General features: G+C 32.9%; 1 protein-coding gene across 2 annotated transcripts in view; it reads left to right on the top strand.

The window, feature by feature from the left end:
- SNX16 (sorting nexin 16) overlaps positions 1-13,474 on the top strand; it is a 54,033-nt gene that overhangs the window by 12,018 nt on the left and 28,541 nt on the right. For both annotated transcript variants that reach the window (XM_053559418.1, XM_053559417.1), the window contains one exon: positions 2,551-2,699. In XM_053559418.1, the coding sequence (XP_053415393.1) occupies positions 2,551-2,699 (149 nt within the window). The remainder of the gene's footprint in view (positions 1-2,550; positions 2,700-13,474) is intronic.

The following is a 13,474-nucleotide window of genomic DNA, read 5'->3' as shown; positions in this document are numbered from 1 at the left end:
CTGGTGGGTTTTTTTTTTTCATTTCTCTCCTTTATTGGATCTTATTTTCTCTATCCTTTGTCTTCCTCTTTCTTGAAGTACTTAATTAGACACTAATTAAGGTACTAACGAGGCGCAATTCCCTCTTTTCTGTAGATAATATTTTAAGGGGAAAAAATCTATTTATTTGGACATAGACATTTAAATTATAAAGCTTAAAATTAATAAAAAAGACTTTTTATTTCTTATTTATGACTTTTAGTATTTTATTTTCATTGCAGATACATTAAATGGCAAAGCTCCAAGGCCAAAAATACCTACTCACATCTTGAAATCAAATCAGGGTTTTGAGTTATATAAATTACTTAATAATTTTTGTCTTATTTATTTTATCTTCACAGATTTATAGAAAAATAGAATGTTTTAATTCACATTTTTACTTACTATTTTACCCTGTACATTTTCCCCTTTTGATTATACCGGCAATATTTAGTTTTATATTTAAGTGTAGAAATGTAAATATACATGGACTCATTCATTCATTTGTTGAACATACATTGACTCTTTGTTGTAGTAGGCATGAAAGACACTAGGCATTAAGGGTGCAACTATGACTACGGCATAATAATTGTAGGATAGTAAAATGATTCTCATCTTAATTACACTTAGAACTCCCCTGGAAAGCTTTTTAAAATTAAAATTTTTAGGTAAAATTATAGGCCCAGGCTTCTCCCCAGCTAATTAAATCCTAATTTATCAGAGGTAGCACATATCTTTTAAAGCTCTTTTTAAAATAAGCACTATTTACATTGTGATAAATGTCATTAAAAAAATAAATTCATGATTTGACAATGTGTGACACTTTGTCTTATCAAAAAAATGACCATAGCAGTATTTGCAGTCCCGTGTGCTCTTCCAAAATGTTGCCACTGAAGAGGTAGAATTTATTTCCCCACTGTTTGACCCAGATGACCCTGTGACTTTGAACCTAGCAGAAGACAGTAGAAATAATGCTATGTTCTCATTCATATGTGGGAGCTAAATATTAAAGACAGTTGATCTCATGAAGACGAGGGAGTACAATGATGACGACCAGAGGCTGGGAAGGATAGCAGGAACAGGGAAATACAGTGGACATGCCTAATGGGTACAGACATATAATAGGATAATTTGATAGAATGAACAATAATGGATAGCAAAACCAAGTGATTATAATCAACAATAAGTTAGCATATACTTTAAAGAGTAGACTGGAAATACTCCTAACACAAAGAAATAATAAATACCTGAGTAATGGATATCCCAGTTACCCTGATTTGATTATCAAAACATCACATGGACCTATAAACATATACATCTATGATGTACACGTAATAATTAAGAATTAAAATGAACAATAAAAAGAAAATGATGCTATGTGACTTTCAAGGGTAAATCACAAGAAGTATACAGTTTCATTCTGGCTTTCTCTCTTTAGATTCTCCCTTTTTAAGCCTGTCCTCCATGCTATGAAAAAGTCCAGGACAGCTGGAAAAGCTAATGTTAGACTTGTGCCTGACAGCCCCAGCTAAGGTCTCACCCAGAAACCAACATCATCACCATACATGTGAGTGAGTGATCTTAAGACAATTCTAGCTCTCAGCCTTCAAGTCTTCCAGCTGAGGCCTTAATTCAGTGTAGGACAGAGATAAGTCATCCTAATGGTCATGACCCACAGAATCCATAAGCTTTAATGTTAATAAATGGTTTATTTTATACCACTGAATTTTCAAATAATTTGTTTTGCAGAGTAACTTAAACCTAATGTGTAAGAAGACTTAATTTAGAAGGTTGGGAAAGTTTTCCCTAAGAAAATAAAATATAAGCCTATGCGCAAAACGGATCATAAACCAAAATATAAAAATTTAAACTGTAAACATCTAGGAAAAAACATAGAAGAAAACCTTTGCCTTTTAGAGTGAGGAAAAATTTCTTATAACCTAAGAAAGCACAAACCATAAAAGGAATAATGGCTGAATGAGATAACCTCAAACGTCTGGTTTAGACTGTTAAATTGAAAAGTTAAATCACAGCTGGGAGAAAATATTTGTGATACATATATTATGTGACAAAGGACTTCTATCTGGATTGTAGAAAAAACTATTATAACTTGATAAAAAGGCAACAATTTTTTTAAAAAGAGAAGGTGAAAATATTTGAACAGATAATTCACCTAAAATGATATATTGTAAATGCAAATAAACAGCTGAGAAGACATTAAACATCATTTTTGTCAACAGAGAAATGCAAATTACAACCAAAATGAATGGTACTGCACACCCATTGGAATAGGTAACACTGAAATGATCAGCATTGCCAAGTTAGTGCAAGGATGTAGAAAGAATAGAACTCCAATGTATACAAAAGTTGCAGAAATCAAGAAATAAAGCGATCATGGCATAAAAAGCTTAGTGGAATTTAATTTTCTTATTTTAAGCTTATTTCATGAATAACTTTAGTCAGCAGGATCAATTTTGTAAAATTGAGATAATTGAGTTAAACATTATATTTGTTCTTTTCTTCTTTTTTCAGTTAAAAGAGATGTTCCCAGGCTTTCGATTAGCGCTTCCACCAAAACGCTGGTTTAAAGATAATTACAATGCCGACTTTTTAGAAGATAGACAATTAGGATTACAAGCATTTCTTCAAAATTTAATAGCTCACAAGGACATTGCTAACTGGTATGTAGCAAATTGAAGTAAAAGATTATAAAAGCATTCCAACGACTGACTTAAACTAAAGAATAAATCTAGGAGGACTTTATGTGGTTAAGCACAGAAGAGTAAGAGTATAATCATCGTCTCTGATAAAGCATTACATGGGATTTTCTTGCTTTTTTTCAATAAGGACTTTATTTGACATTTTCATTTTACAGTGAAAATGAAATGAATACATACACTAAAACCACCCAGTGGTAATCTTGATTTTAGTATTTATTGCAAGAGTTTAGGCAAAAAAGATTGGTAGTAAATGTTTTGTTAATATAACACTATAAATTTTGGCAATAATATTTTTTATATTTCTCTAAAATAATGCAAAATTAAAAAAATTGTGAAGTTGGCTCAATTTTTATAGAAGGTGAAGTGAAAATACCAAAAAACATTTTAAAAAGGAAAAGAATGGATCTATAAGCATTTTGCTTCTGAATATATTTATAAGAAAATTGCTTAATGATTTAATAGCAACTGAGTACCCAATTTTGGAAATTACATTACATGGTAAATTAGAACTGTTATGGAAAAAAAACAGAGTTTATAATGCAACAATAACATATTATAGATATCCCTGCCTATGACTGTCTTTAGCAGTTTTTCACATGAGGAAGAAAATAATTAAGAAAACCATCCATTTAACTTTGTCTACCCTTTTTCTCAGTCTTTATGTATATCACCTTTTTTTGGCATAACACACGCTACATACACATGCTATATAATATATCTTGCTTTTTAATGTGTGCTACCTTTGATGATGTCACAAAATCTCTGCCCATCCCCCCTCATTTTTTCTCTTAAGGAAAGAATTACAAACCAGACCTCTCTACCCCAGATTCATATATGCAGTTGCCTCCTTGACATTTTTTTCAGGCATCTCTGTTACCTCAAACCTAAAACACACTTGAAAAATTAGTCACCACACTTTTCCCACTTAGTTTTCAGCATCATCTACCCAGAACCTGAGTCATTCTTGACACATCCCTCCCTGGCTATTTAAGTACCACTCAAATCATCTGTCTACTTTTCTCCATCCCTATCATCACCACCCTAAGTCTAAGCAGATATCTCTCTCCTCAGTTACATCCTTCAGAGCCACAGTGATCTTTTGTGGTGCAGTTTGACTAAGTCATTTTTTCTGGTTTCTGCCTACCTGCCTTTTCTTCTAACCTCAAGTTTTGCTATTCCCTTCCATTCTTTCTACCTTTCCTTTATTGGTCTTCTTTTAATTCTCCAATATCATTTTGTTCCTTTGTTTCATAGAGGCTTCAAATATGCTATTTCCTGAAAAGACAACCTTTTTTTTCACACTACTACCACCCCCTCCACCCCTAGCCCTGGCCTAAGTAACTCATATATACTTTAGATTTGAATACACACTCCATTTCCATAGGTCACCATTACCAAAGACTAGGTCAGTTCTTTCTTCCAGCGTCTATGCCTGCCCCTCTCAACTGGTTCTTTGAGTCACTTTAAGACACCCATTGTGCGTAACGATTAGCTTCCTTCCTATAAGTCCAGGATGATACTAGCTATGTACAAGCCTAAGAGAATTAAGAAAATAGTCACCTAAATCATTATCAGTAGAATTTAATTCTTCTAAGGAATCCCATTTGAGAAAGGCTGCTGGTCACTTTTATAACACTTTTCATAATGTACTTGTATTTCTTCCACTAGATTGTAGGGCATATAACAATAGGCTGAGTGCCTATTTTATTCACCATTAAATGTCCAGTGCTTAGCACAGTGCTAACACAGTTGGCTCTCAGTAAATACATTTTGAATGAATGACAGAATATTGACATTTAATGTTATACTGCTTATTAGAAAAAAATTGAAGTAAATATAACAACGATTATGTGGTCTAGGTGGTGGGAGCATGAGTGCTCCTTTCTGTACTTTTTATCCCTCTCAAAATATAAAGAAAAATGATTAGTGTTAATTCAGACACACAAAGGAGGAGTAAAAACCAACAAACACTAAAATCATAGAGAAAGACTTTGAAGAGAATACATTTTATACCATACCATAAGGGAAGGCTTTTCCACTAGTGAGTCAATACATCCTTTCATTTTTCTGTTGTTTCTTATTTACTAAACGTTTATGTCTCTGTATTGAAAATGTTAATTAAAATCAAATATTCTGTAAATGACTATTCTCTATTTTTAGCTAGTGAAATATTAAATAATATGAACCACATGAACTCATTTTATAATTTATTTTTTAGGTAGTGAAAGTTTATTGTAAGTTGAAATATTCAGATGTATTTTTTTTAATTACTGATAATCTTAGTTGGTAAGGTAGGCATTACTAGAACTATTCAATATCCTATCATTTCTAAAATTGCTTAGCTCAGAATAGTGCTAATGGTTTTGCTTAATTCATAAAAAGGCATTTCAGGGAAAGAAAAATCTCTTAGCCAAATGGGGGAAAGGTTTCATTTGTTATCTCTGGAATATTAAAGCTCTAAGAAATCTTGCATGAAAGAATCTAATGTGCCTCACATTTATTTGACTACCCACTTTGCTCATATTATCAGGCATTTGGAAAATGCAGTAAGATGACTTTGGTTGAATTCAAAATAGGGTACTTACGCCTTGGTACCAACTATCTAGCTTATGGGTAATGGGTAGCATTTTTATATTTCACAATGTAAGAGGTTTCTTAATATGTTGTTTAAAACATGAGTGGGGGAAGAGGAGGGAGGATTATTCATCTGTATCATAAGCATTTGCTGTGTACCATGCTAAGAAGGGTATCAGAGAAGAAAAAATGAACTTCCTGGTCTTAAAACTCATTTGGAGAAATTAAGCCTCTGTTTGAATAAAATAAGAACATTTATGAATTGCTACTTGATATGATAACAGATTATGAAAGTAACAGGAACTAAGAGAAGAGGGAGATAATGATGTTTGCTATGATCAAACAATTCCAGAAGTAGGTTTTGACAGCCTGGCAGTCTTGATTAAGATTATAGGTAGGAAAAGGAATATGAGTCAGAAATAAATAATTAGAAGATAGTAGAAAGTCTGAGGTTGCCAAGTAGATTGAAAATCAAGCCATTAAAACTTGTGTAGTACTTTCCTGCATTTTTTTTTTGAGATTTTATCTTCTCACTCCTCAGTACTATTCCTGCTATAAAATAAATAACCTAATTCTCAACATGTCATGGACTAGAGTATTGCAGTGATTCTTCATCAGTATTATTATTATCATTCTGCTACACAGCCAGGATTTTAACTGTCTCTGTGGTCTAAATTCAAATAGTAGGTATGTCATAAGATTCTTTCATTTTTTACAATTAAGAAGGAAGAAGGGAAATCCCTTTTTGAGAGAAAAAGAGGAAAGACAAATCCCAGCACTTACTTATGAAAGCATAAAACTGAATTTAAGAATCGCTACATAAAGTATCATTTACCTGTTGGGATACATATTAGCATTCTGTTCCAACTGGAATGGCAGCATAGAAAAAAATTACTATCATTAGGTGGCCAAATAGGTATTTGAGGTTGTTTATACATATTAATTGTTCTTTCACTTTCCTTTCTTATAGCCATTGCACCTTATAATACATTTATTTCTAAACTCTAATGTTGGCTAAGAGCTTACCATTACACAATGAGCAGCTCTTAAGTGTGTTATAACTTCTTCAACTGTAAAAAAGCAGAAAGGAAAGAAATAAAGAACTGAAAGGAACTGTTTTGAATGTTCTAAGAGAATATTATTTCAGATACATTTAGAAAATGCAACGTAGGGACAATATAAACTAAGTAAGGATATTAAAAACATTAATATTTGCACAATAAAAAGACTTACTAGAGATTTTATCTGTTCCACATATATTTATTTAGAGCTTAGAGTATAAAAGGTGACTACAGAAAGATGGATTAGATGCTAATCCCATTTTCAGAAAGCTGGAAAAAGAAGATGTACTCAAAAAAAAAATCATAACGGATAAAGAGTCTACTTTAGAGGAGGAAAAGAGAGACAACTTTTTATTGGGAGAATTAGAGAAGGCTTTCCAGAGGGTAATATTTGAGCTGCAATTTTTAAGATTTAGTGATACTTGGACCAACGAAGAGAAGATGAAGGAGGAAAATTTAGCAGATAAGAGAGAATATTATAATCAAAATATGAAAGCAAGAAGGTACAGGTACATGCAACTCAGTTTATCAAGGTGAAGAATATATAAAGATAATCTTATACTGTACAATCTGTCACAGTTAAAACATAGTATTTATTGTTTTATGCTGTCTCGAACCACTTTGAAACCATTACATCATTAATTAGCACAGCAAATATTTTGCTATTCCGTTTTCACAAGCACTTCATTTGTAACCTATTTACCAATTTTTTCCTTTTTATATTTTTTCATACTATTATCCACCTATAAGGGCTTCAATACCAAAATTAAAGGTTTTGAATTGGATGAATCTGGCTTAACAGCTCATGACTGGAAAAAATAAAATAAAATTATATCTAATCATTTTTTTATGAAGCAATTGAAAGAAATGAGAACATTAAAAAGTAAAAATACTTGAGGGATAACATTAGTCCCTAATAATATCTTCATATATTTGGAAGATTGTGAGGGGAGAAGGATTAATCATATATATTTAGCTTTCAGAGTAGTGCTTCTCCAGCTGTAGTGTGCTTGGGAATCACCTGGGGGGCTTGTCAGTGCTGACCTTGAGTCAGCAGGTTGGGCTGAAGAGTCTGTTTCTAATGGGTTTCTAGGTGATGCCGATAACCACTGGGATAGGGACCTCATTTCTTTTTTTTTTTGAGACAGAGTCTTACTTTGCTGCCCTCAGTAGAGTGCCATGTCATAGCTCACGGCAACCTCAAACTACTGGGCTCAAGTGATCCTCTTGCCTCAGTTTTTCTGTTTTTAGTAGACATGGGCTCTCAGGCTTGCACAGGCAATCGGCGCACCTCGACCTCCCAGAGTACTAAGATTACAGATGTGAGCCACCGCATCTGGCCCTGCGGACCTCATTTTTAATAGCAACTTACATCTCTTCTCTTATAAAAATTCAATTATCTATACTTCTTCAACAAGAATACTTAACAGTAACTATACATTTTCAACCTGAACTGTTTTTTTAATAGGAAATTTAATTGTTAATGTTTCAAAGTTTTATATATGTAAATATTTTTAAAAATTAAAAATATAAAATAATAAAATAAACATTTTTAATTTTCAAAAGTTATTATCAAGAGAAAATGGGTTAATCTTAGTATTTATGTAAAATTAAAGAATTCAGCTATATTAATATACGTAGTAGCTCATATCCTGTCTCATGAAAATCAATACATCATTGCTAAGATTGTGTGGTTTTTTTGCCATAGAAGGTGAATTTGGTAGAAATTAGATTATGAGCAGTTACAAAATGCGTACTAAAGCCAAACATTTTGTATTCAGATACATGTAAATTCTTACCTAATTAAACTGGGTCTCAGAGACCTTATGCAAAACTCAATTTTCTGGGCTTAATAGCAAAATAATTTTAGGCAAATTGCTTAACTGATTTGAATCAGTGTCCTCTTTTGAAAAGTGAGGTATTTGGGCTAGATATTCTCTAAAAAAATCCCCTTTAACTCTAAATTTCTCATATCCCATTGGTTTTGTTGTGCTTCTTTATGAATCTTGAAGTTATAGCAACAGAAAGTCAGATTCTGAAACTCAAATTCAAGAAGGGGTTGGAGAGAGAGGATTCAGCAAGTTCCCACCCAAAGGGAATAACACACAGGTATATGACACACTTCCTAAGTGAAGGAAACAAGTACAACTCAGACTTTACCTTACAAATACAAACAGTGTAACCTAATCATGTGTGTCCTTATATTACTCTAAAATTTCAAAATAATAAGAAAGATTCTAACCTTGTAACACTCAGGATTTGTGTTTTACTTATAGTCTTGAGCCTACTTTCTTGTGAAAGTTGGAGTATCTGTTAAAAACTAAAGTGCATCTCAAATTTGAGAATTACACTGTGGTTTTCCTCTATGCTAGCAAATAGATACCTATTCTGATTTTTTTTTTTTTTATTGTTTGGGATTCCTTGAGGGTACAAAGAATTAGGTTACACTGATTGTATTTGTTAGATAAAGTCCCTCTTATAATTGTGTCCTGCCCTGAAAAGGTGTGCCATACACTGTGATCCCCAACCCCCTTTTCATCCCTCTCCCTCATTCCCTTAACCTCCACCTTATATGAGCTCATCTACTGCCTTCATATTAGAATTGAGCACGTTGAATTTTTGCTTCTGCATTCTTCTGATGCTTTACTAAGAAGCATGTGTTCTACCTTATTCTGATACTTTTAATAGTCACATAAATTTTATTTCTAATTTGATAGCTCTTATTAAAAAATGTATTATGTGTTGAATACTTGGTCCTGTGCTAATTGATTTGGAGATGATTTGGATGACAGTTCAGGAACTTGTCATCTACCTTTTAGTGTAGCAAACCATTTGGTAAATAGATAATACTAGCCACGTTACCATAGTTAGTCCTATGAAAAGGATCTTTTCAAGGTGCTGTGGTAATACATAAAAGAACAGAGAACCTAGAGAGGAGTAGGGAAGGGAAATTTAGTCAGAGAATATGTTCATGAGATAATAATAGGTGAGCTGTCTTAAAAAAAAAAATTATCCACATATGGGTGGGAAGAATGGGCCAGGATAATAACACCAAGCATGAGGAAAGGCATAGAAGCGTAAAACAGCAGGCTAGGCCTGAGGATATACTACTGCAGAGTGTCAACTAAGAAAGAAAGTTGAAACTTGAATGTAGGCAGGTGCTTTATGCCACACCAAGAGCTTGGCTTTCCTTGTTGATAGAGAAATGATAGATGGGTTTTGGAAATATTCTTGATTAGAAGGGATAAAATTTGATGGTAGGCATGCCAGTGGGCTAAAACTATCTAGGTGAGAGATAATCAAGACTTAACTTACATTCCCACTGCCAGCCTTTCACATCCAGAAGGGAAGCTAAGTGGCCTCACACCCACACGTCTCATCCACCATGACCCTCTCTGTCAACTCTGGTGATAACCTCAGGGTTATATTTAATATCTATTTTTTCTTATTTTCTTTTGATTAGTAGAGAATACTGAAGAGAAATACTGATAGAACATTTCTGTCTGAAATCCCTCAGGAATATTTTTATGCAATGACTTTTTGTGCTGTATTTGGTTTTGGCACAATTGGTATCAATATTTTTAGTACCTTTTTTTACTCAGTTCTTAATTGACTGAGTATATTAGTTTTAGGGCTTTTTTTCCTTGTAAAATATAAAAAATTTTAAGATAAAGAGCATGTATAATTATTAAGTTACTGGTCTTTTAAAAAATTTGTGAAACGTAAACAGATACATATCTATGAAAGAAATAAAAAGTGAAAAAAGCAACAGTAAATTTAAGATGAAGGTTTACTAAATGGAATAGTTTATTAAGAGTATAGTTTTAAAGTACAGTAAAACTTGTTTTTTTGTTTTTTTTTCTTGAGGCAGTCTGTTTCACCTAGACTAAAGTGCCTCAGCCTAGCTCACAGCAACCTCAAACTTGAGAGCTCAAGCAGTCCTCTTGCCTCCCCCTCCCAAGTACCTGAGACTAAAGGCACACAATCCCATCACCAGCTGATTTTTCTATTTTTAGTAGAAATAGAGTCAGGCATATAAATTAAATGGAAATCTATTCTTAAAAAAATAATTTACTTTTTCCTCTTGCTCAGGCTGGTCTTGAACTCCTGAGCTAGAGGCATCTTCCCACCTCAGCCTCTCAGAGTGCTAGGATTACAGGCTTATGCAACCACACCTAGCCAAACTCTTTTAAAGAAAATGTTTTCAAAATGATCAAAGAAAGAGTAAAGTTAGTGCAAATTTGCTCTGATAATACAAACAATGCCGAAATATACCATCAGTGGTTTTCTCATCTGTTTTCAGGCAATTTATAGCGACACCTGATCCTAATTTTAATGTAACTATCCCAAACACAATAAAAAGATACTCCAGATAATAAAAGGAATTGAAAGATACAGAGTCCTTCCTTGCCTTTTAATTTAAGATTATTGGATTTTCTTTTAATTAGATAACACATGATGTTTTTCTTACCTATTTATTATAATAGTCAAATGGAAGCAAAAGCACTAGAGATTGAACATTGTGCAGAGATTAGAGGTTTACATTGACCCCTCAGTGAACAAATATTTGAATTCACTTAATTAAAAATCATGCACTGATAATGTAAACACTAAATTTCCCATAGATTTCTATGTGTCCTCTCCTTGGACAGAAATAGAGTTGAGGGTATTGGTTGTCTTTCTACCAACTGAGTCCTGGAGCAGAAGAAATGTAATGAACCATTGAAAAAGTGTTTTGTAAAGTAAGGTTGTAAAGCTAGTATCGAATTTTATTTTTACACTACAGATTAAAGAAAGTAAGTTATGGAATAGCACCTAGGAAATAGTATATTGAAAAACATTTAGGGAATCTATTAGATTTCATTTATGTAAAACTCTAGTGAGTTATAAAGATTTTTAGGAAAGGAGAAAGAAATAGAACTGCCACTCCAAAAAAAGATTTCTCCACCTGAGTACATTGTCAACATCACTATTCATCTTGGCTAAATTTCTACTATAAACCAAGTATATAAAAAGGGATATATATGTGTATACTCCTTTATTCATTTTTCCTTTGCTAGCATCAGCAGTCCAATAATTAGAGTAATTTGTGAACAAAAAGAAGTTTATTAAAATACGAGGAGATCAGGGTATAAACCTGTAAGAAAATAATGTCTCACAGTGGGTTGTCATATACTGAGAGTATTAAACAAAACCTTCCCATGTATTTTGTAGCATTGCCCTTTCAGTATTAACTGATACTATGTCAGGGTTTCATATAAACTTTTCACCTCTCAATCCCAGGTCAATTTATTTCCTGTGGATCATTCTTATCTAAGAGTAGGTACTCTAATGTAAGTAATGGGTAGTTAGAAGTATAATATCTAAACCAGAAGACTGTGTAGTAACCCTGTTGTACTCTGCATTAGTAGCGTAAGGTTAGGTAATCTAGAGGCCATAATTAGAGAGGAATATACACAACTTGAATATGTTCAGAAAAATGTCTAGCAGAGATAATCCAAACAAATGAAAACATAAGACAAAAGAATTTAAAGGTACAAAAGGGCATGTGTTTACACTCAGAAGACAGATTGCAGCTCTCCCACGTGCGCTTTTTGACATTGGGCAAGTCATTTTATCTCTGAATGCTAGTATCATTTGTACAATGGAGGTAAGCCTATAGGATACACAACAACTCATATGATTGTGATGAGAATTAAAACAATAGGGTATGTAAAAACCTCATGTGTGCCATGTACTATGAAAATGTTAGTATTGCTTCTTGGAGATACAAGGTTAGAGGAATGAGGATAACATTGTTGACATGTTCAAACATTAGAATATCCTCTATCTCTGGCACTGTTTAGGTATACTGTTACCTGAACATGTAAAAAGAATAAAAGCATACTATGGATAGTTCAACTAAATCACATATTATTCCATGATTATGAACTCAAGTCTTTCCCAGTTTCCCTGAATATCTGTTCCTTTTTATCTATGTTCTCAAGAATTTGCTTCTCTGGATGCAACTTTTTGTTCTGTCTTTGAGATCTTCTGGATTATTTTCTGAACACCACTTCTCTATATTCATATTGGGCTTTTTTTTTTTTTTTTTTAGGAAAAATTTCACTAAAAATCTCAGTTCTCTTCATGAATGCCCCATACCATCATCAACCTGTGAGGCCTAGTATAAACCCCAAAACCCCCCTTTTCAGTATACATTGGCATCTCCTTTATATAGTACATCAAGAAATCATATTCTTGTTCTTTTACAAGTAAAAAACAAATTTGTCTCCACATTTATATTTTGACTTGTATGTGAGTTGGCTTTCAGTCTGAAATTGCTTTTTATAATACAAAAAGGGAGTAAGGGCTGTTATAAGAAAATATGGTTATCTACCTTCTTAACCTATTTACGATAATTGCAAGTATAACACCACCATATTATTTCATTGTCTTACAACTTGTCGTAATTCAGAGATGGGATGATCAGAATTTTTTTTCTTGAACTATCTGGGGAAAATATTTAAGTAAATTAACATAATAAACGTGATTGCAAGATCAATCTTGTTTCGGTATAAATGCTTTTCAGTTTAAAAGCATCTACTATAGGAGAAACAAGTGAAGTGTAAATTAGAAATTGCATTCATTCATAAAAGGATAATGACTTTGCTAAACTAGTTCAGACTAATATTTCTTTGAAAGTCATAAGGAGCTATTCACTGCTTAGGTAGGTTTTTTGATCCATTATTTGGAGTATGTTTTACGTCCTGTTCTATATATATAGCAATACATTTGCAGTCTCTTTATGTTCATAAGATCTTAAAAACCTTAAAATCTTTGTATCTTGGGTGGCACCTATGGCTCAAAAGAGTAGGGCGTCGGCCCCATATGCCAGAGGTGGCAAGTTCAAACCCAGCTCCAGCCAAAAACCGCAAAAAAAAAAAAAAAATCTTTGTATCTTCTATAGTTTGTGTTTGGCTACTTGAATGAAAACATATAACCAACTTGCTTATTTGGTATATCAATGAAACCAATGTGCTTAAAAAGTGTATAGCTTCAAAAAAAACTTTTGCTTTTTGCTATCTTCTGTGAACTTAATAATTTTTTTTTCCTTTGAAA

The sequence above is a fragment of the Nycticebus coucang genome, chromosome 13, assembly GCF_027406575.1.
Source record: "Nycticebus coucang isolate mNycCou1 chromosome 13, mNycCou1.pri, whole genome shotgun sequence".
NCBI lineage: Eukaryota > Metazoa > Chordata > Mammalia > Primates > Lorisidae > Nycticebus > Nycticebus coucang.
The sequence above is the reverse complement of the archived record's forward strand: the minus strand, read 5'-3'. Positions and strand labels throughout refer to the sequence as shown.